Source organism: Dreissena polymorpha, chromosome 1, assembly GCF_020536995.1.
Source record: "Dreissena polymorpha isolate Duluth1 chromosome 1, UMN_Dpol_1.0, whole genome shotgun sequence".
Classification (NCBI taxonomy): domain Eukaryota; kingdom Metazoa; phylum Mollusca; class Bivalvia; order Myida; family Dreissenidae; genus Dreissena; species Dreissena polymorpha.
The window spans coordinates 38,871,476-38,898,224 of record NC_068355.1 but is presented as its reverse complement, the minus strand read 5'-3'; the positions used below and the strand labels follow the sequence as shown (position 1 = coordinate 38,898,224).

At 36.4% G+C, this 26,749-nt stretch overlaps 1 protein-coding gene across 1 annotated transcript; it reads left to right on the top strand.

Annotated features, from left to right (window-relative positions):
• The first annotated feature begins 396 nt into the window (after nucleotides 1-396).
• Nucleotides 397-24,514, top strand: LOC127865013 (alanine aminotransferase 2-like). Its single transcript, XM_052404861.1, has 5 exons — nucleotides 397-456; nucleotides 7,674-7,837; nucleotides 15,605-15,786; nucleotides 17,317-18,454; nucleotides 20,021-24,514. Exons 2-4 carry the CDS (start codon nucleotides 7,682-7,684, stop codon nucleotides 18,431-18,433), a joined length of 1,455 nt encoding a protein of 484 aa, XP_052260821.1. The 5' UTR covers nucleotides 397-456; nucleotides 7,674-7,681; the 3' UTR covers nucleotides 18,434-18,454; nucleotides 20,021-24,514.
• The last annotated feature ends 2,235 nt before the right edge of the window (nucleotides 24,515-26,749 follow it).

The window sequence follows — 26,749 nt, the reverse complement described above, 5'->3', positions numbered from 1 at the left end:
CATCTAGAAAAAGGTAGATAATTAGGATGAGCTAAATCTAGCCAAAAATATAATAAGATTTACATACATTTTTGTTTTTATTTTAAAGATGAAACAATTACCTACATATTGCAAATAAAACATATGTGTTTTAAAATGTTAACTAATATTTCGAATAAGAATTCAATAAAAAAAGAGACTGGACAACTGACACTTGCTATACACAGGACGTGGGGAAAATAATTCCGACATCACCTCCTTGAAATAGTACTCAAAAGAATAAAACGTAAAAATAATTTTTCTTTTAAATGTTAATTAATTAATGAACATTTTTTTGTATCTTGAAATTTTAAAATTTGTCGAAAAGTAATTTGTTTTAGGTATAGAAAAATCCGGTTAACTTCAGCACACCGGTTTGACACAAGTGACCTTGACCGCTCGTAAAAGCAAAAGTTTAGTCCGGAGACTAAGGAAAAGGTTTTTATTTAGTTGTTAAATTTAAAGCTCTGTCATGTAAAACTATGAGTATAAACAATGAGAATTATAATTAAATTTCATATCTATAACGCATTTTTTGTTAAATCTTGATTAATTAATATACTTTTCATAGGCGGATAAACTGCCTACGAACTGCCGATCGTTCGGACATTGACCTGTAGCCTACATCATAGGTTAAAATACACTAATTCCAATTCTCTTAAAACTGCAAACTTTCAAAGCATTTCTCTTGTCTTTCCTTTATATCAAATTTTGCAATTCTGGTGGTATCATTTTAAAGATGAATCTGTCCTCATCAATTACAGGGTTGTTTTAGGCCACGACTTTTATATTTCTTGGTTTACAAAACCGCCGACCCTAATTTTTGGAAAATGGGAAAAAAAATAAAATCGGAAAATCGTCTTTTTTTTAAATATTTTATTCCCGACTGCACTGCAAAACGAGCGAAACGAGAAAAAAAATCGATCTGGTTTGAGTACGGTTGCGAATAAAATCAAGTACGTACAATCACCGATTGGTTCACATATATTGCAGAGATCGGGATATTTTTCAATGTGACACATTATGTACCAGTCCTTTTATGGGCACTTCTCAAAATTTATTTCGGGTAAAAATTACAGACAATAAGAAAATCAGCGTCAGTAAAATGTCGACCCCCATCAAAATTTATTTCCGAGTCTGTGACGCAACTATATTGTTTAACATGTTAATTATATTAAACAAACCCGATATTATAGTAGATAAAAAGTATTTGATAATTAGTATAAATAATCCAATAAAACACTGCCATTATTTACGATATATGTGTTTAGGAATTTTGTTTCAATGCTTAGGGCCGAGTAATTTCGGCAAATCGGAACTCAACTTGCGTAAAACACTTGCTCAATTAACAGTTAAACTCCGCCTCCGTTCTCTGCAAAAGATTCGAAGGCGGAGCTATGCACGTGCTTTTATTAAATTGGAGGATTGCAATTGAGAAACAAACACACGATTGGTTCGGCATGTTGATTGCTAGACAAAGGAAGCCAATTTTTTCGGCGCGAAATTTGTCGCTTTATTGCTTCCGACAGAAAGCGGCTTTCCTTTGATGACGTCAAACTGTCAATTCACACAGGCTGCACATTTTCGGAAGACTTTAACTGACTCCTTGTTTACAATTCCAGTAAACAAAAACACTTGCTAACATTAAACTTTGGATTAAATTATCAAAATAAAGCAAAAGCGAAGTTGACAAATATGATTAAATTAATTCGCGTCAGTTCAAATAAGACGTTTTGCTTTGTAAATCAACGAGTTTTCATGACAACAACAACTTTGACAAACATTACCGCGACGACGCATGGATCGATCTACCTCGATTTTTTTTCATGCACGATCTCATAAGTCGAGTAAGAGCAAACACATACCAGGTAATTTGTGTATGAGTAGTTTATCTTATATAAGATTTATGCAACGGGCATCGCATTGCGTAATGGTGCGCATCGAATTATGGAAATGAAGCGCAGTTTTTCGTTTTAATGGGAGAAGAACGCATGTCATGTAACGGAGTGTTTAAAATTGCCTGATGTTACAAAAGGTGCTTTTAGGACTCATTTCATTTGAAGATATAGATGTGTTTTATTGCATAATTTGATTTTTTGTCTCTGTGTTAAGGTTATAAAAGATATGTTGTCTTTGTTCTGATGTTATTAGTATTAACTTTTTTTTCCAATGATGTTTTTTTTTTTTTTTTTTTTTTTCGACCGCCCGATGGACCATTTTCAAAATAATTTTTGTAAACCAATAAAAAAAAAAGTCGTGGCCTTACCTTATTTAACAGACGGCATCATGCCGAATATCTGCGTCTTTCCCCAGCAATATAGGCTGGTTTTTTAGCTCACCTGATTGCTCAGGTGAGCTTTTGTGACCGGTCTTTGTCCGTCTTCCGTCCGTCGTCCACAATTGGTTTGTAAATACTCTAGAGGCCACATTTCATGTCCGATCTTCATGAAACTTGGTCAGAATATTTGTCCCAATGATATCTCGATCAAGTTCAAAACTGGGTCATGCTGGGTCAAAAACTAGGTCACTTGGTCAAAAAAAAGAAAAACCTTGTAAACACTGTAGAAAACACATTTCATGCCCAATCTTCATGTAACTTTGTAAAAATGTTTGCCTTAATGATATGTTGGTCAAGTTCAAAAGTGGTTCCAGTCCGTTGAAAAACATGGCCGCCAGTGGGCGGGGCAGTTTTCCTTCTTTGGCTATAGAGAAACCTTGTAAACACTCTAGAAGTCACAATTTGTGCCCAATCATCATGAAAGTTGGTCAAAACATTGGTTTTATTGATATCTCAAACGAGTTCGAAAATGGTCCAGATCGGTGAAAAAACATGGCCGCCAGTGGGCGGGGCATTTTTCTCTATATGTATATAGTGAAAATGTGAACACTCTAGAAGTCACATTTTTGGCCCAATTTTCATGAAATTTGGTCAGAACATTTGTTTCCTTGATATGAGAGTTGAGTTTGAAAATGGTTGCGGTCAGTTGAATAACATGGCTGCCGGGAGGGGGGGCAGTTTAAAGATAGCAACTTGATATTTGGCATGCATGTGTATCTCATAGAGCTGCACACTTTGAGTGGTGAAAGGTCAAGGTCATCCTTCAAGGTCAAAGGTCAAAAAAACAAATCCAAGGGAAGTAACAATCTTTAAAAGGAGATAATTTCTATTTATCATTTGGCAGGTACAGATCATTTTTACAAGTAATATTTTTTAAATGGATATAAACAAAAACAAGAAATGGCGCGGCAGAGGCAGACACGTATCCCCACGGCGCATGTTTGACCCAGGGGTGCCCCAGGGTTGGTAATGGGGCCATGCATAGTTGAGATTGACCGTATTGTCATAAGACAAGTTCAGTATCAAGTAGAAGTGAATCCGTGTAAAAATGAAGAAGTTGTAGTAAAAGGCAATTTTGGGTGGGTGTGGCCTATGTGGGCGGGCGCCCCAGGGTTGGTAATGGGGCCATGCATAGTTGAGATTGACCGTATTGTCATAAGAGAAGTTCAGTATCAATAAAAGTGAATCGGTGTAGAAATGAAGAAATTATAGTAAAATGCAATTTTGGGTGGGTGTGGTCTATGTGGGCGGGGCTCCCCAGGGTTGGTAATGGGGCCATGCATAGCTGAGATTGACCGTATTGTCATAAGAGAGGTTCAGTATCAATTTGAAGTGAATCGGTGTAGAAATGAAGAAATTATAGTAAAAGGCAATTTTGAGTGGGTGTGGTCTATGTGGGCGGGGGGCCCCAGGGTTGGTAATAGGGACATGCATAGTTGAGATTGACCGTATTGTCATTAGAGAGGTTCAGTATCAATTTGAAGTGAATCGGTGTAGAAATGAAGAAATTATAGTAAAAGGCAATTTTGGGTGGGTGTGGTCTATGTGGGCGGGGCACCCAGGGTTGGTAATAGGGCCATGCATAGTTGAGATTGACCGTATTGTCACAAGAGAGGTTCAGTATCAATTTGAAGTGAATCGGTGTAGAAATGAAGAAATTATAGTATAAGGCAATTTTGGGTGGGTGTGGTCTATATGGGCGGGACGCCCCAGGGTTGTTAATGGGGCCATGCATAGTTGAGATTGACCGTATTGTCATAAGAGAGGTTCAGTATCAATTTGATGTGAATCGGTGTAGAAATGAAGAAATTATAGTAAAAGGCCATTTTGGGTGGGCGCGGTCTATGTGGGCGGGGCGCCCCAGGTTTGGAAATGGGGCCATGCATAGTTGAGATTGACTGTATTGTCATAAGAGAGGTTCACTATCAATTTAAAGTAAATCGGTGTAGAAATGAAGAAGTTATAGTAAAAGGCAATTTTGGGTGGGTGTGGCCTATGTGGGCGGGGCGCCCCAGGGTTGGTAATGGGGCCATGCATAGTTGAGATTGACCGTATTGTCATAAGAGAAGTTCAGTATCAATTTGAAGTGAATCAGTGTAGAAATGAAGAAATTCTAGTAAAAGGCAATTTTGGATGGGTGTGGTCTATGTGGGCGGGGCACCCCATGGTTGGTAATGGGGCCATGCATAGCTCATATTGACTGTATTGTCATAAGAGAAGTTCAGTATCAATTAGAAGTGAATCGGTGTAAAAATGAAGAAGTTATAGTAAAAGGCAATTATTGGTGGGTGTGGCCTATGTGGGCGGGGCGCCCCAGGGTTGGTAATGGGGCCATGCATAGTTGAGATTGACCGTATTGTCATAAGAGAAGTTCAGTATCAATTTGAAGTGAATCAGTGTAGAAATGAAGAAATTCTAGTAAAAGGTTATTTTGGATGGGTGTGGTCTATGAAGGCGGGGCGCCACAGGGTTGGTAATGGGGCCATGCATTGCTGAGATTGACCGTATTGTCATAAGAGAGGTTCAGTATCAATTTGAAGTGAATCGGTGTAGAAATGAAGAAATTATAGTAAAAGGCAATTTTGGGTGGGTGTGGTCTATGTGGGCGGGGCACCCCAGGGTTGGTAATAGGGCCATGCATAGTTGAGATTGACCGTATTGTCATTAGAGAGGTTCAGTATCAATTTGAAGTGAATTGGTGTAGAAATGAAGAAATTATAGTAAAAGGCAATTTTGGGTGGGTGTGGTCTATGTGAGCGGGGCGCCCAGGGTTGGTAATAGGGCCATGCATAGTTGAGATTGACCGTATTGTCACAAGAGAGGTTCAGTATCAATTTGAAGTGAATCGGTGTAGAAATGAAGAAATTATAGTAAACTAGAAATGGCGCGGCAGAGGCCGACGCGTATCCCCACGCCGAATGTTTGACCTAGGTGTGCCCCAGGGTTGGTAATGGGGCCATGCATAGCTGAGATTGACCGTATTGTCATAAGAGAAGTTCATCATCAATTAGAAGTGAATTGGTGTAGAAATGAAGAAGTTATAGTAAAAGGCAATTTTGGGTGGGTGTGACATATGTGGGCAGGGCGCCCCAGGGTTGGTAATGGGGCCATGCATAGTTGAGATTGACCGTATTGTCATAAGAGAGGTTCAGTATCAATTTGAAGTGAATCGGTGTAGAAATGAAGAAATTATAGTAAAAGGCAATTTTGGGTGGGTGTGGTCTATGTGGGCGGGGCGCCCCAGGGTTGGTAATGGGGCCATGCATAGTTGAGATTGACTGTATTGTCATAAGAGAAGTTCAATATCAATTTGAAGTGAATCGGTGTAGAAATGAAGAAATTATAGTAAAGGCAATTTTGGGTGGGTGTGGTCTATGTGGGCGGGGCCCCAGGGTTGGTTATGGGAACATGCATAGTTGAGATTGACCCTAATGTCATAAGAGAAGTTCAGTATCAATTTGAAGTGAATCCGTGTAGAAATGAAAAAATTATAGTAAATGGAATTTTTTGGTGGGTGTGGCCTATGTGGGCGGGCGCCCCAGGGTTGGGATTGGGGCCATGCATAGTTGAGATTGACCCTAATGTCATAACAAAAGTTCAGTATCAATTTGAAGTGAATCCGTGTAGAAATGAAAAAATTATAGTAAATGGAAATTTTTGGTGGGTGTGGCCTATGTGGGCGGGGCGCCCCAGGGTTGGGAATGGGGCCATGCATGGTTGAGATTGACCGTATTGTCATAGGTGAGGTCCAGTATCAATTTGAAGTGAATCGGTGTAGAAATAAAGAAGTAAATGTAAAATAACCTAAAAAAATGAGTGATAATTTCTGACGCGGCCCCACCCCAACCCCTATAACTTTTGACCCAGGGGTCAGATCAAAATTCCAAATAGTGCAGGGTCGCACATATGCTCATAGCTACCATGTGTGTAAATTTCAAGGTTCTAGTGCTTTTAGTGTAGGAGGAGATAGTGGCCAGGACGGACGGACAGACGGACGGACAGACGGACGGACGGCGGAGATCACCACAATATCCCCACCTTTTTTCAAAAAGCGTGGGGATAAAGACAATTTTGGGTGGGTTGGTATGGTCTATGTGGGCGGGATGCCCCAGGGTTAGTAATGGGGCCATGCATAGTTGAGATTGACCGTATTGTCATAAGAGAGGTTCAGTATCAATTTGAAGTGAATCGGTATAGAAATGAAGAAATTATAGTATAAGGCAATTTTGGGTGGGCACGGTCTATGTGGGCGGGGCGCCCCAGGGTTGGTAATGGGGCCATGCATAGTTGAGATTGACCGTATTGTCATAAGAGAGGTTCACTATCAATTTGAAGTGAATCGGTGTAGAAATGAAGAAGTTAATGTAAAATAACCTAAAAAATGAGTGAAAATCTCTGACCCCGCCCCACCCCAACCCCCATAACTTTTGACCCAGGGGTCAGATCAAAATTCCCAATAGTGCAGGGTCACACATATGCTCATAGCTACCATGTGTGTAAGTTTCAAGGTTGTAGTGCTAATAGTGTAGGAGGAGATAGTGGCCAGGACTGACAGACAGACAGACAGATGGCGGAGATAACCACAATATCCCCACGCTTTTCAAAAAGCGTGGGGATAACAAAAATATTAAAATCAAAGCGGCGCAGTAGGGGGCATTGTGTTTCTGACAAACACATTTCTTGTTTTTAATACATATTGTAAATTATCCAAAATGAAACTAAAACATTGCTATTGTAAATTGAATTTCTAGCAAAAGTACTCTCACTTGTGGGTAAGTTTTTAAAACTGGAAAAGAAACTAACTAAGAAATATATGCGTATAAAAGAGATTCATTACAAGGGAATATGTAAATTACTGCTAGACTTCTCAGTTTTCAGATAACACTTTTGTCTTAAGATTATTTCGCAATCAACACTTTCTGTCTTTATTTGATGAAAAGCTAGATTGACAATAGACAAGTGAATTATTTTCTAAAACATAAATTTATTTGTGGTTACACATGTAGGTATTCAGTTTATTTGGTGTATTTATTGCATGAAAGGAAGGATCTGATTAAAAATCAATACTGAACACAGTGCTACAGGCGGCATTTCAGTTTTACTGAAATTGCATGATTTAGTCATAGATACTCATGTTAGTTTAATTCCACTTCACAAAGGAAACAGTGCGCATAAAAGTGCCCATACAAATTGATCCATCTACCCTTTTTAAATCCTGGCTGGAGCACTAAGTTTTTTTTCAATATTCATGTAACAATTCAAGTGCACTCCACTTTCAAATTGCTGTTTGATATTTGGATTGAAACTATTTTTTAAGGTCCCAGAATGAGTGACAAGAAAGAGGATCACGTGTTGACAATGAAGACAGTTAATCCTCGAGCTGTTGAGATGGAATATGCCGTACGAGGACCCATTGTGACACGATCAGTTGAAATCACCAAAGAACTAGCAGCTGGAGTACAAATGCCATTCAGCAGTGTGGTAAGTTAATAGACCTAAAAACGCAGGAAACATAATCGTTCTGTGCATTCGCATTACAAGTTTGAAAACAGCAGATGATTTTTTTAATTAAACACTTTTAACACAACACATAAAATGTTCAAAATTGCTTGATTATTTAACTATGGATTTCGTCAAAATTAGGAATACAAACACTGTCGCACAATATCATATGTTAACAGTCGTAAAAATTAATTTGTAATTTAATAACTTAAAAAAACGTAAATTTTCTACCTTTATTTTTAAGTCAGGATATATGCTGAATATCATTTTTAGCTCACCTGTCACGAAGTGACATGGTGAGCTTATGTGACCGTGTGATGTCCGGCGTCCGCTGTGCGTGCTTGTGAGCGTGCGTGTGTCCGTCAACAATTTGTTTGTGTAGACAGTAGAGGTCACAGTTTTCATCCAATCTTTATGAAATTTGGTCAGAATGTTTATCTTGATGAAATCTGGGTTGGGATTGTATTTGGGTCATCTGGTGTCAAAAACTTGGTCACTCGGTCAAATAATAGAAAAAACCTTGTGTAGACAATAGAGGTCACAGTTTTCATCCAACCTTTATGAAATTTGGTCAGAATGTTTATCTTGATGAAATCTGGGTTGGGATTGTATTTGGGTCATCTGGGGTCAAAAACTAGGTCACTAGGTCAAATAATAGAAAAACCTTGTGTAGACAATAGAGGTCACAGTTTTCATCCAATCTTTTTGAAATTTGGTCAGAATGTTTATCTTGATGAAATCTGGGTTGTGATTGTATTTGGGTCATCTGGGGTCAAAAACTAGGTCACTAGGTCAAATAATAGAAAAACCTTGTGTAGACAATAGAGGTCACAGTTTTCAACCAATCTTTATGAAATTTGGTCAGAATATTTATCTTGATGAAATCTTGGTTTGGATTGTATTTGGGTCATCTGGGGTCAAAAACTAGGTCACTAGGTCAAATAATAGAAAAACCTTGTGTAGACAGTAGAGGTCACAGTTTTCATCCAATTTTTATGAAAATTGGTCAGAATGTTTATCTTGATGTAATCTGGGTTGTGATTGTATTTGGGTCATCTGGGGTCAAAAACTAGGTCACTAGGTCAAATAATAGAAAAACCTTGTGTAGACAATAGAGGTCACAGTTTTCAACCAATCTTTATGAAATTTGGTCAGAATATTTATCTTGATGAAATCTTGGTTGGGATTGTATTTGGGTCATCTGGGGTCAAAAACTAGGTCACTAGGTCAAATAATAGAAAAACCTTGTGTAGACAGTAGAGGTCACAGTTTTCATCCAATTTTTATGAAAATTGGTCAGAATGTTTATCTTGATGAAATCTGGGTTGTGATTGTATTTGGGTCATCTGGGGTCAAAAACTAGGTCACTAGGTCAAATCATAGAAAAACCTCGTGTAGACAATAGAGGTCATAGTTTTCATCTGATCTTAATGAAATATGGTCAGAATGTTTATCTTGATAATATCTGATTTGGGATCGAATATGGATCATCTGGTGTTAAAAATTAGGTCAACGGGCTAATTCTTGTTAAACCTTGTGTAGATGAAAGAGGTCATAGTTTTCGCCACGTCTTAATGAAATTTTGTCAGAATGTATTAATTGATGAAATCTGGCTTGGGATTGTATATGGGTCTGATAGAATTTAAGTTGATGTAGCAAGGATAGCCTCAGGGTACCAATTCTCGAACGATTTTTTGCCGATTTTATTTAATTTGTCAAACTAATTCAAGTTTTTAGCTCCACTGGCCAGAGGCCAGTGGGGCTTATGTCATGGTCCTGTGTCCGTTGTGCGTGCGTCCGTGCGTGCTTTAACTTTTTCTTTAAACATCTTCTTCTCCTAAACTACTGGTCCAATTCTGATGAAATTTCTCATGAATGTTCCTGGGGTGAACCTCTTTCAAATTTGTTAAAATTATTCCCCTGCGGTCAAATTTGACCCTGCCCCGGGGGGTCAAAAAATTGAAAATTTGCTTATATAAGGCCTATTTTGTGAAAACTTAAAAAATCTTCACGTCCATAACCGTTGGGCCTAGGGCTATCAAATTTGGTATGTAGTGACATCTTATAGTCCTCTACCAAGTTTGTTCAAATTATGGCCCTGGGGTCAAATTTGACCCTGCCCCGGGGGGTCAAAAAATTGAAAAACTGCTTATATAAGGCCTATTTTGTAAAAACTTTAAAAATTTCTCATCCATAACCATTGGGCCTAGGGCTACCAAATGTGGTATGTAGTGACATCTTATAGTCCTCTACCAAGTTTCTTCAAATTATGCCCCTGGGGTCAAATTTGACCCTGCCCCAGGGGGTCAAAAAATTGAAAATTTGCTTATATAAGGCCTATTTTGTGCAAACTTTAAAAATCTTCTTGTCCATAACCGTATGGCATAGGGCTTCCAAATGGTATGACATCTAATAGTCCTCTACCAAGTTTGTTCAAATTAAGCCCCTCTGATCAAATTTGATTGTTCCCCAGGGGTCACAAAATTGAACACATGCTTATATTGGACCCATTTTGTGCAAACTTTAAAAATCTTTTGTCCATAACCATTGGGCCTATTTCTACCAAATTCGGTATTTAGTGACATCTAATAGTTTTCTACTTAGTTAGTTCAAATTATTCCCCTGGGCTAAAATTTGACCCTGCCCGGAGGGTCACAAAACTGAACATATGACGTTTACAAGGGGAGATTACTGCGGCCGTGTGGCTGTGACCAACAACAACAACAACATCTTGTAAACATGAGATAAAACCCTGTCATTTAGTGCCATTTTAGTTCAGATGGTGACTGCTTACAAAGGAATTGAAGTAAGAAAAAGTGTTATGAATGTTTAACCAGGTTTTTTAAAGAAAAAAACTGGTTATTAGATTGGCGAATGTCGGCGGGCGGGCGGACTGGCGGGCGGAACAAGCTTGTCCGGGCCATAACTCTGTCGTTCATTGTCAGATTTAAAAATCATTTGGCACATTTGTTCACCATCATGAGACGGTGTGTCGTGCAAAAGAATTACGTCGATATCTCCAAGGTCACAATTTGAGTTTAAAGGTCAAAAATGGCCATAAATGAGCTTGTCCGGGCCATAACTTTGTCGTTCATTGTCAGATTTTTTAATCATTTGGCACATTTGTTCACCATCATTAGACGGTGTGTCGCGCGAAAGAATTACGTCGATATCTCCAAGGTAAAGGTCACAATTTGAGTTTGAGGGTCAAAAATGGCCATAAATGAGCTTGTCCGGGCAATTTCTTTGTGATTCATTGTGAGATTTTAAAATTATTTGGCACATTTGTTCACCATCATTAGACAGTGTGTCGCGCGAAAGAATCACGTCGATATCTCCAAGGTCAAGGTCACAATTTGAGTTTGAAGGTCAAAAATGGCCATAAATGAGCTTGTCTGGGTCATTACTATGTCATTCATTGTGACATTTTAAAATCATTTGGCACATTTGTTCACCATTATTGGACGGTGTGTCGCACAAAAGAATTACATCAATATCTCCAAGGTCAAGGTCGCCACACCTAAAAAAAGATTGATTTTGAAACAACTATGTAACTATGAACAATCAGTAACAATGCACATTTTGATTTTGGGTTGTCTCCCTTTATCAGACTTTTTTATGCCCCCCTTCGAAGAAGAGGGGGTATATTGTTTTGCACATGTCGGTCGGTCCGTCCGTCGGTCCGTCCACCAGATGGTTTCCGGATGATAACTCAAGAACGCTTAGGCCTAGGATCATGAAACTTCATAGGTACATTGATCATGACTGGCAGATGACCCCTATTGATTTTCAGGTCACTAGGTCAAGGTCACAGTGACTTGAAATAGTAAAATGGTTTCTAGATGATAACTCAAGAACGCTTAGGCCTAGGATCATGAAACTTCATAGGTACATTGATCATGACTGGCAGATGACCCCTATTGATTTTCAGGTCACTAGGTCAAAGGTCAAGGTCACAGTGACTTGAAATAGTAAAATGGTTTCCGGATGATAACTCAAGAATGCTTACGCCTAGGATCATGAAACTTCATAGGTACATTGATCATGACTGGCGATGACTCCTATTGATTTTCAGGTCACTAGGTCAAAGGTCAAGGTCACAGTGACTCGAAACAGTTAAATGGTTTCCGGATGATAACTCAAGAATGCTTACACCTTGGATCATGAAACTTCATAGGAACATTGATCATGACTGGCTGATGAACCCTATTGATTTTCAGGTCACTAGGTCAAAGGTCAAGGTCACAGTGACTCGAAACAGTTAAATGGTTTCCGGATGATAACTCAAGAATGCTTACACCTTGGATCATGAAACTTCATAGGAACATTGATCATGACTGGCTGATGAACCCTATTGATTTTCAGGTCACTAGGTCAAAGGTCAAGGTCACAGTGACTCTAAACAGTAAAATGGTTTCCGGATGATAACTCAAGAATGCTTATGTCTAGGATCATGAAACTTCATAGGAACTTTGATCATGACTGGCAGATGTCCCCTATTGATTTTCAGGTTACTAGGTCAAAGGTCAAGGTCACAGTGACTCGAAACAGTAAAAAGGTTTCCGGATGATAACTCAAGAGTGCTTACGCATAGGATCATGAAACTTCATAGGTACATTGATCATGACTGGCAGATGACCCTTATCAATTTTCAGGTCATTAGGTCAAAGGTTAAGGTCACAGTGACTGGAACACTAACAGGATTTTACGGGTTTGTAGCTGACAACTTTATAAATAATTGTGATAAAAGGAGAAATTGCTCAAGATGAGCAGTTTCTCCTTTTATCACAATTATTTCTACCCTACCTGATCATTTCCTTCATATTCCATTACAATTTAATTGTCGTCTGCAACCTCTTTCAAATTGGGAAAGTCCAAAATGTGTCGTTTGGTAAAGGGTTAAGGCATTTTGATTCCTATGGGTCTTGTGAATCTGTTTCAAATCAAATGCGTAGATTTGATCTTCATCGTCTAAAAATATGTGAAATAGAAAGAACGACAATATCTTTTGGAGAGATAAATGTACCTAAGTTATAAGCAAAGGACCTGTGCAACAATGCCCGGGCTTTTTAGTCTGTTTAGTTAACACGGTAGTAACTTTTTCCATATATAAAAAAGCTCACCTTTCCAACTTTTAAGCGCCCAGTGGGACGAGGGATAGAAAGAGAAAGTCACATGCTTGAGTACATTTCAACCCATGCACATTGCACACTTTTTTCGCATAAAAAACAGTGGAGCGATACAGGGCCATTATGGCCCTCTTGTTTAAAATCATTTAAGCTGATATTTCAGGTAAATGACTACTCTTTCTGAAACTATAAAATGTTAAGAAAACAAGCGTTAATAACTCGACCTTATCGTTGGTCAAATGAAGTTGGTTCTGTTTACATTTTGCAATTGGTTTGGAACCAATTATCGAACGTTCACTCAAGCAAGCCATCAGACATTTGCAATACACACATGAACTGGTAAATACATTTATTTACATTGCAACTGACATGGATAATCATTACTAATATATTTTGTTCATTTAATCAAAAGGCAATGCATAATATTCACAATTACGTTATAGTTTTAATCACATTGGTTCAATAATGAATGTTTCTTCTACTGTCTTTCAAAGTTTATGTGTGATTATCAATGTGTAATTTATATTCTTAATTGAAGAAACTACTTGACCACTGATCCCCTGTGACGATACTTAAGTCAACAAGGGTCTTGTTCTCCGAGTTCAGGCATTGATAATGGAACCAGTACGAAGACTATTAAACAACTTAGTTGTTTGCAACCTTATCCATTAACTAAAAATAGAAAACAGGGCAAGGTCAAGAATGTAATCGCTTATTTTGACAGTTGTAAACAAAGTGAAAGGTAGTAAAAAGCCTTAAAGTTGATTGAAAACATATCTCAGATTGTTAGAATCTTATAAAACAAAACATTTTGATGACTTATAATGATGTAACTGAATTAACTACACATTTGCCTGGTCAAATATTAAAATTTAACTTGGTTCAATTAATCTTCGCCTGCAGTTGCGTTTACAAAGAAGAGGCTGTCAAGTTGGAAGTTTGCAAATAAAATGAATTCATATTGGACTTAATTTAAATAGTACCCGATGTCAAATTCAACGATTCCACCGTGAGCAAATTTTATAATTTATAAATATTGTTCGAGAATTGGTTCCGTTCGAGAATTGGTACCCTGAGGCTAGTCAGGTGAGCGATTCAGGGGCCATCATGGCCCTCTTGTTAAAGATTATTTCTAATCTTGTTATAATTGTTATAAGGATTATAAGGATTATTCACCTTAGAAAAAAAATGCTTAAAAAACTGTATTGATCACATTCTTCTATTTGCATGTGCAGCAAAACCAAACCACAGAATGCACAAAAGTGTAAGACAAAATTTGTAGAAAATGTTTACAAATAGAAATGTGTGGGAAATTTGAAATTGATATCTTGAGCCGTTTTTGAGAATTACGAATTATAAAAGTGTTACTTAGAAGTGAATGGGCTGGATGTTCCACACATTTAATATCTAGATAAATAGCATTGTAATTATTGTTTAATACTCGTCTTTTTAATTCTGATTTTTCTTTAAAATGATGTATGTTGAATTACATGTCCTTATTGTGTATGCATATTTATGCCAATCAGCTTTATATGCTTAAGGGGTGTTGCTGCAGTTTTGATGATTTTTTTCCATCTAATAACTTTTGCTCAAATTTTTTATTTAAGTACTACATACAAATACTAAATGAAAAATGCAATAAAAACATAGGGTCACCGGCTTTGTTTGGATTTTATTCACCATTATATAATATGTACTTTTTCATTAAAACTGAAAAATCTCTAATTGAAAATAATGATTAATAACCTATGAAATTGGAAACATGTAGAGATTATATAAGCTAATATATATCATATACCATTTAAGTAAACCACAAACAACCAAACAAATGGAGAACACAAGTTAACTTTTAAGAAATTTAATTTTTATAATTTTTATGTCACCCAAAAAACGTCATTTTTTTACTATTTTTACCAAAAAAATGAAATTTAAAAAAGTTCTATCTAATAACTTTTTGCGAAACTTCTCAAATATGTTCATCTATGTATTGTTATCATGAAACAAAAATAAAAAAAGGGGGTTACCGCACTTTAAAAAGAGATTTTTTGTTTTAATTATCCCTACCATCTAGACATCAAATTTCATTAAAAAACAGCAATAAGACAAAACCCAAGTACCGGTACATAGATTGTCAGAAATATGCATAAACATTAGAAATTGTTTACAATCTTAACTGGGATCACAACAGCTTACCAAAAGAAATTAATAAAAAACAATATTTTATCACAAACATAATACCATACAGTATCAAACTCGGCCTTAATCATTAATAACTTACATGTTCACAGATTTCGGCATGTTTTGAAGTTTGTGTTTAAATGCTTAAAATTGATAAATGTAAACAACAGGACTTTTAAAAGAGCTCCAGTATAAAACAAGTATGAAATTAAAGAAAGAAAAAAAAGTAAAAAAAAAAGTTAACCCCACCTGGAATCGAACCACTGACAATTGTATTATGAACCAACTCGGTTATTTCTGATGATACTGATAACAAAAATATTGAGTCGTGATAATAGCATCATCGGTGTTGCTATAAATATATCCTCGGTTAAATAAACTGCCGCAACACCCCTTAATTCAAAAATTAAATATTCCGTTCTGTTCTGTTGTTACCTAGCTGCCAGCCAATATAGGAGACTGCCACGCTACTGGCCAGACACCGATCGCTTTCATCCGGCAAGTGGTGGCCCTGTGTACGTACCCACAGCTACTGCAGTCTGATCAGTTCCCGGCAGATGCCAAACAGCGAGCAGAAAGGATTCTGGCAGGGTGCAAGGGCAGTAGTGTTGGCTCTTACAGGTGTGTGAATTATTATTGCACCGCAACAAAGTAGATGAGGGGGTGGGGTATATAGGATTCTGCTTTGAAATCTGTTTGTCTGTGTTTCTGTTGGTCCAAACTTATTTGACAAATAATCTATACTCTTAAACCTGCCATTTGACACACAGTATTGCGAGTGCAATTCATATATTTTTTTGTTAAAAATTTCGCAATGCTTACTGTTCAACTCAGAATTTCTGTAGGATGATTATATATTACAACATATGGCATCAGGGATATCCAGTATTTTTCACTACTTTGGCAAGGATCAGAAAATCCCCTGACACAAAGTTGATGGGGGATTATAGACATGCCCTTCGTCCATCCATCAGTATTTTAGTCTGTCTGTAATGATTTCCTGTCCGCTCCATATCTCCTATACCTTTTGACAGAATTTCATGACAGGTGTCTCAAATTATATGGGCATTGATGTGCAGCAAGCATGAGTCAGTCATGTGGCTCAATGTAAAGGCTGTATTTGAAGGTGAAAGGTTTAAGCTTCCATTTTCATGTCTGCACTATATCTCTTATAACGTTTGCAGTTTTTTCATGAAACATTACTTAAATGTTAAGGTTATTGAGATTGTGTGTAAAAGACACAAGTAAGTCATGTTGGCCTAAGGTTAAAAGACATAGTTCAAGGTCCATTAACATTTGAGCTTCTACAAACTGTAACATGTCGTATGCATAATTCCTATACCCTGATTTGTTTAATGAAACTTTGTCCAAAGTCATGGTATGATAAAATTATGACAGAATATATGTATTGGATTTGATTGGGAAATGACTTTAAGGGAACTTTGACAGATTTTGGCATGTATTAAAGTTGTCATTAAATGCCATAAATTGATAAATGTAAACATTGGAACTAAATAGCTCCAGTAAAAAACAAGAATAACATTAAAGAAAGAATAAAAGTTATCCCTAATTGGGCTCCAACTACTGACCTTTGGAGGAAAAGTCATGCACTTATATGAAGTATAAATACTATTTTATATAAGCAATCTTTGTTATGTCACAAAATATAACGATAACAACAGATCTCTCCAAATTATTCAATTGTTTCGTGTTTATCGGGCTTTATAATTTTAAGGTTTTAAATCTTCTAAAGAATTATATTTTAGAGGATAGTTAATGTTCAGTATTACTGTTTCCTTACATATATCATAACAAAAATCTAAATTTGCAAATCTGAAACAAATTGTTTCAAGTTTGTCAATTTACCAAAACATGAAAAGGTCCCCTTAAGTTTTAATTTATTTTTTTAAACTTTTCTGTATAAAAAGAATCCTATGTCATGACCCGTAATTCATTAATTGTTCATCCAAAAAGCCAACATCAACTACAAAGTTTTCAAATCAACTGTGTACAAAACATTGATGTGGTACAAACTGATGAAAGCTGATGCAGCTAAAAAATAAACAATATGGAATGTCTTTGGGATGGCTTCAAACGCTAAAACTAAATGGTTATGCATCATGTAATGTTTTGAACTAAATCTCATTTCAGCGCTTCTTCTGGCGTTGATGTGATACGTGAAGACATTGCGGGCTACATCATAAAGAGAGACGGTCACCCAGCCAATATGGACGACATAATCCTAAGCTGTGGTGCCAGTGACGGGATTAAGACCGTCTTAAATCTGATGATGACGGGAAAAGATGGCAATGAGGCAGCCGGTATCATGATTCCAGTCCCTCAGTATCCGCTGTACTCCGCAACATTGACTGAGTTCAATGCATTTCCAATACCATACTACCTGAATGAAGAGAATAAATGGAGCCTGGAGGTGTCAGAACTGAAGAGGGCTTTAACCGCGGCAAAAGGAAAGTGCTTGCCTCGAGCTATCTGTGTGATTAACCCTGGCAATCCGACTGGGCAGGTTCTGAGTCGGAAAAATATAGAGGACGTGATAAAGTTTGCTCATGATGAGAAGTTGATTCTTCTCTCAGATGAGGTGTATCAGCATAACGTGTATGCTGAAGGTTCGGAATTCTTTTCATTCAAGAAGGTGATGACAGAAATGGGAGCTCCGTACTGCAACATGGAGTTGGCATCGTTCATGTCAGCCTCCAAAGGTTACATGGGCGAGTGTGGGTTCCGGGGTGGGTATGCAGAGGTTGTAAATTTCCAGCCGGACGTTAGGGCCATTCTTCTGAAATCAATCTCTGCAAAACTGTGCCCACCCATTTTAGGCCAGGTGGTCATAGATACTATCGTTAACCCTCCACAAAAGGGCGAGCCTTCCTACGAACAGTTTGAAAGCGAGAAAAATGTCGTCCTAGACCTGTTGAAGAAGAAGGCTAAGTTGATAACAAAGCTTTTCAATTCCATTGAGGGCATAAAATGCAATGAGGTGATGGGGGCTATGTATGCATTCCCTCGACTGTTTCTCCCAGAGAAGGCAGTAGCAGCGGCAAAAGCCAAGAACCAGTCGCCCGATTTCTTTTACTGTTACCAGCTTCTGGAGCAGACTGGTTTGTGTGTGGTTCCCGGCAGTGGTTTTGGTGAGAAGGAGGGGACCTACCACTTTAGAATAACTATTCTTCCTCCGCTGGAGGAGATGGAAGGCGTGCTAGAGAAATTCAAGGAGTTTCACCTGAAATTCCTGCAGCAGTATAAGTAGGAACTTCGCTCTTCAGGCATGGTGAGTATATGTGTGAGTATGTACCCATATGTTATTTGGTGAATAGACTTTCTGATGTCAAACCAGGGCTTTTTCTCTCTTCTTTTCGGTAAGGCCCTTATTGCTCATTTTGGGGGGGGGGGGGGGGGGGAATAGCATACTTTATGGCATTTTGTATTAAACAAATTCAAAGCAGGGAAATGCAAATTGTGTTAAGATCAGTAAAATTAATTAAAGAGAGAATGACAACTTTAAACATCCTTTTTAGTTCTTCTATTATATATGGAGCTATCCTACTCACCCCGGCGTCTGCGTTAGCGTTAGCGTCTGCGTTAGCGTTCAAATGTTAAAGTTTTCGTACTACCCCAAATATTTTCTTTGTCCCTTGACATATTGCTTTCATATTTTGCATACTTGTTTACCAACATGACCCCAACCTATAAACAAGAGCAGACAACTCTATCAAGCATTTTGTCATAATTATGGCCCCTTTTCCACTTAGAATATGCAGCAAATGTTAAAGTTTTCGTACTTCCCCATTTATTTTCATTGTCCCTTGACATATTGCTCGGGTGAGCTTTTGTGATCGGTCTTTGTCCGTTGTCTGTCCGTCCGTTGTCCACATTTGGTTTGTAAACACTCCAGAGGTCACATTTCTTGTCTGATCTTCATGAAACTTGGTCAGAAGATTTGTCCCAATGATACCTCGATAGAGTTCTAAACTGGGTCATGCTGGGTCAAAAACTAGGTCAGTAGGTCAAAAAAATGAAAAACCTTTTTAACACTGTAGAAGTCACATTTCATTCCCAATCTTCATGAAACTTTGTCAAAATGTTTGTCTTAATGATATGTTGGTTGAGTTTAAAAATTGTTCCAGTCCATTGAAAAACATGGCCGCCAGTTTTCCTAATTTGGCTATAGAGAAACCTCGTAAACACTCTAGAGATCACATTTCTTGTCTGATCTTCATGAAACTTGGTCTGAAGATTTGTCCCAATGATACCTCGATCGAGTTCGAAACTGGGTCATGCTGGGTCAAAAACTAGGTCAGTAGGTAATAAAAATGAAAAACCTTGTAAACACTGTAGAAATCACTCATTTGAGGATTATGTCAATATGTAATTCAGATTTCTAACATCTCACCCCTCTCAGGGTCAACATTTTAATGCGTTTTTCGAAGTTGAAGCATTTTTATTTTTTTCATGTTTAAAAAAAAATTGTAGGCCCGGGCCTGCTGTGCCTAATAGCTGCTACGCCCCTGTTATAATCTAGAGGATATCTAGCAGGTTAAAAACATAACTATTTGCAAATAAAAATCTAAAGCTATAACGAAACAACTATTTTAATTGATCTGCAATGTTCAATGTTGAGACTTACATTTAACGGCATGCTTTTGGCTACTGGAAAGATTTTTGTGTAATCATGTGGCCATGTTTCTTAGGCATTTTTCACTAGCTTCAAATAAGCAGATGTTAGCAAGAATTTCTCACCTTTTTCACTGAAATACAGTTGAAGACGAGGATTACACACAGTGTCCCCATATTTCATATTTTTGCTGTTGTGTTTGATTCCAAACATATTTTTCAGGTATGGTGATGTGCCTTCTGCTGCATTTTGATGCCTTTCCAACAGCCTTGTGAACATTTCCACTGTGTGAGAATGCTGCACTGTACTGAACTGCTTTGCTTTCCTTGAATTCAATTTGTTTGTTATTTTGATGTCCTTTATTGGCGTATTTTTGTTATTTGGATTTTTTATTTTATTTACGTGTGATTGTTATATACTATATCTATCTATAAGACTTTATATGAACTTTATTTGTTTATGAGTTGTTAATGATTACAGACCAGGTAGCATTTTCCATGAGATGTGGCTAAAACTTGAGCTTTAAGTTAATTGTTAAAACTAATTTGCCTCACACCTCTGAATGTCTTATTGCACATATTCTATTTCATGTCTTATTGCACACATTCTATTTCATCACCATAAGACAGATTTGGCCAATTTGTCAGAATGAGATATTTGCTAATGCATTACAATCGGTGAAAATATCACACATCCTGTCAGACTCTGAGACATTTTGGAATGAGATATTTGCCCATGCTTACAATCGGTGATAATATCACATATCCTGTCAGAGTCTGAGACATTTTGTCTGTTGTAGTCCAAATGTCTGTCTGTCCATTGTTCTGTCTGCAAGGCCTCACAGTGCGTGGACTAAGCTTTATGCTGCTAGTTATGCAGGGTATTATGGTCCAGTAAATTAATGACAAGTACATTTATAATTCAAATTAATATTTTTAGATATTAGCTTATAATTTTTAGATTATGTAAAAAGGTGTTTTATTTGTCGACATAAGCATTATTTTTTGAAAACAGCATTATTTGAAAAAATATTTATTTAATGATATTTTATATTTTGTAAATCGTATACAACAGGGTATTTATAATCTGGGTTTGGGTGGAGAAATACAAGAACCAGTTTTATGGCATTTGTGCATATAACCCTGTGTGATGCAATAAAACAAGTCATGTGCATGTATTACAATGTATGTGTGTGTTTTCTGAGTCAGAAAGTTCTGTATTCAAGTATAAATGTAGATATGTAAACAGACTTTGTAATGGTAAACAACCATGTTCAATGGTTATCAATATTCGGTTAGTGTGTTGTTATAAAGTGAAAGCAGTATCTTGATGAAGTATTGTATCATAGTTACCCAGGTTTTTAAGAAATTTAAGTTGAAAATCCTGGTTATTAGATTGGTGCATGACAAGCGATAGGATGGCGTTAACTGTTTAATGGGTGGTTTCATGGCGATAACTTTAGTTTGCACTGGCAAATTTTAAACTAGGGATATAGCAGTCTGGCACTGAGGTCGAGCTTGGTATAATATCGGAGACCTTTCAGGTTGAAGCCAACATCTTTCTTACTAAAAATAGAAAACAGTTTCCACTCAGTAGTATCTGGGGGAGATAATGCACTTAAATTGTGTTTTAACCTAACTTACATGAAGATCTAGCTTATAATTGTCTTTGGTGACAGTTGGGGCAAGGCTAATGTCACTGTTACTAAAAATAGAAAAACAGCAAATACCCGGTATGTATTTTCTGTTCAATAACTACTTGGCACTGAACAATCCTCATGAAACTCAGGATATAGCAACCTTACACGGGGACCTAGCTTGGGATCGTTTTTAAGGCAGGTTAGATAAAGGTAAAGGTCACTGATACTAAAAATATAAAAAGGTTGCTTACACTCAATAACTTATGTTTGGAAGGAGGTATTGTTGGAATTGTGTATGTCGGTAGATTACAAGCATTTGTTTTGCATTTGGAGGAGTCAGGTCATGGTCAAAACTACTGTTTTATAAAAAGAAGAATGTTTTCTGGTAAATAACTTCTGTATGGATGAAAGTATTGGACTCGAACCTTTTTGTAGGCTGCTTTTATGCAGACCAGCATGGGAGTTTATTTTTGGCCAGTCTTTTTAAGGTCAAGGTCACTGCTACCAAACCAGAGAAAAGGTCTGTGATCAATAATTGAATTGAGATGGAGATATGAGTTCTGAATTTGTATATGTTTGTAGCTAACATGCAGACCTAGCACACTAAGCACAGGTTTGCATTTGGGACCAGTTGGATCAAGGTAAAGGTTACTTAAATAAAAAAAACTGTTGACTGGTATGCTCAAAAATTATAATTTGGATGAAGGTATTGTAGGTAGCTTACACTCAGGCCTAGTTTTCTTAGTTAAGTTTCACTGTCTTTCACTTTATTACTTTATAATACCCTGGTAACCTTTACTGCAGCATGTGTTGGTCCCAAGTGGATTCATTTTATTCTCTGTTATAAAAGAAGTGTTAATATTTTTTGCATTAAGTGCGTTAACAGAGTGAGATTGTATGGTGCTTTCTGTTTAATATATTTTTGATCTTCAAAGTATTCCTATCAGATTCAGGATTCTTCAAATAATGGTAATGTATGTTGGTGTACCAAATCCCAGTACTTGTGCCATTTAAAATGTTAATACTTGTGCCATTTATTTACCAGTTTTCAACCAAGTTGAAAAGCCTAGTTATTAGATTTAGTGATTAGTTATTAGATTTAGGTATGGTGGGTGGGTGGCAGGAGGGTGGGAAGATGCCTTCAAACAGGCGGTTTCGGGTCAATAAAATACTTTTTCATTGGAACTTGATGAAACTATATGTTGCAAACTTGAACCTAGCATCTGTTTGTATTTTGGAGCATCTGGTCCAGGTCAAGGTCACTGTTCCTAAAGATTAAAAAAAATGTTTCTGCTCATCTTTGCAATGGATTGAGTTATTGTGCTGAACTTTTAAGTGAAGACCATGTTGAAATGTTGTGTGAAGGTTGCTTGCATGAGATCCTAGCTTCGTATTGCACAAATGTTTAAATTAAAATAACATTTACATTGAAAAGCTGGTTTTTTGACATAGCCAAGTCTCATGTTATTTTCCTATACTTATATTTTTATAATGTTAGACTATTGTTATGCATTATTTTATTGGTTTATTTACAAAAATTGACTTATTCTGTAATTTGTATTTTATAATTGATATAATTGTGTTTTGTAATTCTTTTACCCCTTTAAATCAAGACACAAATAATTTACTGAATGTCATTGTATCGCTATGTCCGTAATACTGTGCAATGAAGTACTATTATAGTAAATTTTATTTAGAGTTGGACAGTTAACAAGTTCCACCTTAAATCAATGTAAAATTTAATATGATCATTAGCCCTTATTGTTTTACAATCCTTTTTATGATCTCATTCAAGCTTAACTTGATTTCCCTGATATTTCATGTTCATTGGTAGTATTATAGTCCTATTTATAAGAAAGTTAATTGACTTTCTGTGTTAATGCAATGTACCAATTTCTAAAGAAAGAATTACACAATTATTCCATATTTATCTTTTTTATTGCCGAACTTTTACACAGACTTGCTATACTCATGATTCTAAAAGTGGCTTTATAAGTCACAGGTTCACAAATACTGAACATTTTGTAGACATAGGATTAGTGTATGAAACAATAATCTTTGTTGTCTTGTGCAATTAACAGCTATTAATGAACTTGAATTTATATTACATCTTATGTATCAAACTTTTAAAACAATGCATATACCTGATATTTGTTTCATATCAAATTATATGATTTGATAACATTACATATTTTAGAAGAATAAGCCACCCAAACTATGAATGCTATGGCTTAGACTGTTTTCACCAAATGCTAAAATACTGGGCCTTTACATTTTAAGGAAACAGTTGAAATATATACTACTTATTTTGTTTTTAATTATGCAGAAGTATGTAAGAAGTTATCTCAGGTGCCTATCGTAGAATGGGAACACATTTATATAGGTTTGTACTGTATTTGGGAGACAAAACTTGTCTGAGAACATGTTTAATGTATTCAGGAGACAATAGTTGTCTGAAAACATTTGTACTCTTTTCTGGAGACAATATTTATTTGGAAACATTTAATAAAATTTTATTTCAGTTATACATCATCACAATAATGTTTTATTGCAATTTTATTGGAGACTTTTTGTGATTCATTGTTACGTTCTGGTAATGTAGATTGTAGATTGTTGACCATTTTAAATACTGTGTGAATTTTAAAAACTTATCAAATATAACTTTATTGTCAATCATGGAAGAAGCTTTTGATTTGTTCTGTGTGTGCTGTATTTGTCTTAATCACTTACCAATGTGCTTTTTGAAGATGCTGCGAAGCAACTCGTCTAAGTTATCATACCATGAAAAAATTCTTCACAATGGCGACCTATGTAAAAGACCGAGCCAGTCCGATTGAGATAGCTCGATTTTTCTAATCGGCATACCTCGCTGATTATCATTGATAAAGGTATAGGAAGCTCAGCTATAAATAGGACAGCATATTCTGGGGAAAAGATTTAATAACAGTTTGAAAACGTTAATTTTAAATCAGTTATATTCAATCCATTATATGTTTAAAGATCAATGAAACAACTATGCATTTTCTGTATTGTATTTGACATTTGTCGTGATTCAGTAAATAAATTGCGAATTGAAACGTGTACAATTATTAATTAACTTTCAACGCGATCATGAGTGTTAAGAAAACGAATTATTTCGAACCTCCCATTTGTAAACGTTGTAGCGACTATGGTATATAAACAGCATAATAGCCGTATGGCATCTGTGAAACTCCCTCTTATTCGTGCTTTCTCATTTTGCATATTTAATAAACTTTTCAAACAGAAATTACAGAGCTACATCAGTGCACATACTATGTTTGATAATTCATTCGTTTGTTGGATATTGTTTGCTGTTTTAAACACATATTAGGTCATATCGCGGAGATAAACCTTACCATGTGTTCATGGGCGAACTCACGTATTCAAGTGCTCTTACGACTATGTTCTCATACCTACTTTCGGGAATCATCATGAAATTATTGCCGTACTTAACGAACAAACATGCCTAAGCATATTGAATTATTGAGAAAAAAAATAATCTAAAGAGAAAAATTATATGTTCATGCACATGGGCATGTGAAACACGTCCGTACACATAGCATCATTAACTTAGGAAAGGAAACAACGGAATATAAAGTTTGGTATGATATACATGTGAAATTAAAGAGCATGGTGTAATTAAAGAGCATGTAAAGTTTTGAATTTATATGCTGAAACGTAATGTTATAACCCACAAACGTTTTACTGTAACAGCACGTTTTTTTTAAGATAAGTCACAGTGGTACAGAAAATACACGTCGAATATCGTTTTAAAGATATTTCTTGTTATATTTGATCGAGAATGTAACCCGCCTCCCAGTTTCGCTGAAAGGATCAAGTTCCCCACGGGTGCTACTTCCCCGTACCCCCAATTTTTTTTCGTACCCTACATTTTTCGCACCCAATTTTTTTTCGTGCCCAAATTTTTGCTCGTACCCAATTTTTTTTTCGTACCCAATTTTTTTCCCAACCCAATTGTTTTTCGTAACCAAAATTATTATTTTTTCGTACCCAATTTTGTTTTTGGCATAATTTTTGGACCCAAAATTTTCGTACCATTTTTTTTCCTACCCAAAATTTTCGTACCCACATACACAATTGTGGTGATGTAGATAAACTTAAATAGATGCCTTTATATCAATCCTCTTCAAAAGCATCGTCACACCAGTACTGTCAGTACTTTGATTTACAATAGAATCTTACATACACCATTTAATTGCTTCCAGCATAATAAATTATGTTTTGCGTTGGCACAAAACATCGTTGGTAGGTTACTGACCTACCAGTATTTTTATGGATAAATAATTTATTTGGTATGAGCATAATGGTATATTGTAAGTAAGTGTATGGCTTTAAAAATTGTGATACATTGCGCTGAGGACCAAAGTTGAAAGTCAAATTGGTCTTTTATTCGCTTTTTAGTGTATTGAAATAAATGTCTCCTCAGCTGATCTCACCTTCTTTTTACCACCAACTCAAGCATTCATTCATATTTTTAAAGTGTACTTGTAAGTGTTATTCTGAAAAACAAGTTATATGTGACATATAATATGTATATATTTAAAATATCTACAAGTGTCAAACATCTTTGAACTTGTTAAGTTTTGTTAAAGGGTAAATTAATTGTTAAATCTTAATGCATTCTTTGGTCTTTCCTTGTACTTAGTGATACATTTTCTGCCGATCACAATGACTGTTATTGGTTTGCTTAATTTTAGTGCGAGCTGGCGTGGTTTTAGTTTTCTTCAAGATGAAATAATTGATACAGGGATGTAATAATACCCATAGACTTTAATGAAAATATGTAAACTGAACGACCTTTGGTGACTGGAGACGATTATAGCGTTCCTAAAAAAATCTTGAAAGCCTGTTTTAAAATACGTGGAGGTGTCCTATAAATTGCATGTACTTGAACGTATCCGTAAAACTCAAAATCATTACATGGAAACTTCACAAAAAGTTCATTACAATTAGTTATCGAATGAGACAACAGTTCGCCATTAGCACAACTTTCTTAGCAAATTACAAAACGTGCTTCCCGCACCGCGGTAGTTATATATTATTTATGGTGTCTTATGGTTTCGTACGTCTTCAAGCGCTGAAAGATGGAAAGAGATGTATCGTGAATGTGCTTACGTTGTGCTTCCGTTGGTACGCACATTTGAGACATAGCATACAACGCACATTTGTTTTTTGCAACTCAGTACAATGAATAACAACTTACTGGTGCCATGAACAACTTGTGTTGTAGGTAAAAGCTAAACAACATGAACATATGTTTATTACCACGC

Excerpts from the sequence above, each read along its gene's own strand:
- LOC127865013 (XM_052404861.1), top strand. The coding sequence starts at position 7,682 with ATGAGTGACAAGAAAGAGGATCACGTGTTGACAATGAAGACAGTTAAT. Across the intron at positions 7,838-15,604 it reads AAATGCCATTCAGCAGTGTG|CTGCCAGCCAATATAGGAGA; the intron begins GTAAGTTAATAG and ends GTTGTTACCTAG. Across the intron at positions 15,787-17,316 it reads AGTAGTGTTGGCTCTTACAG|CGCTTCTTCTGGCGTTGATG; the intron begins GTGTGTGAATTA and ends ATCTCATTTCAG.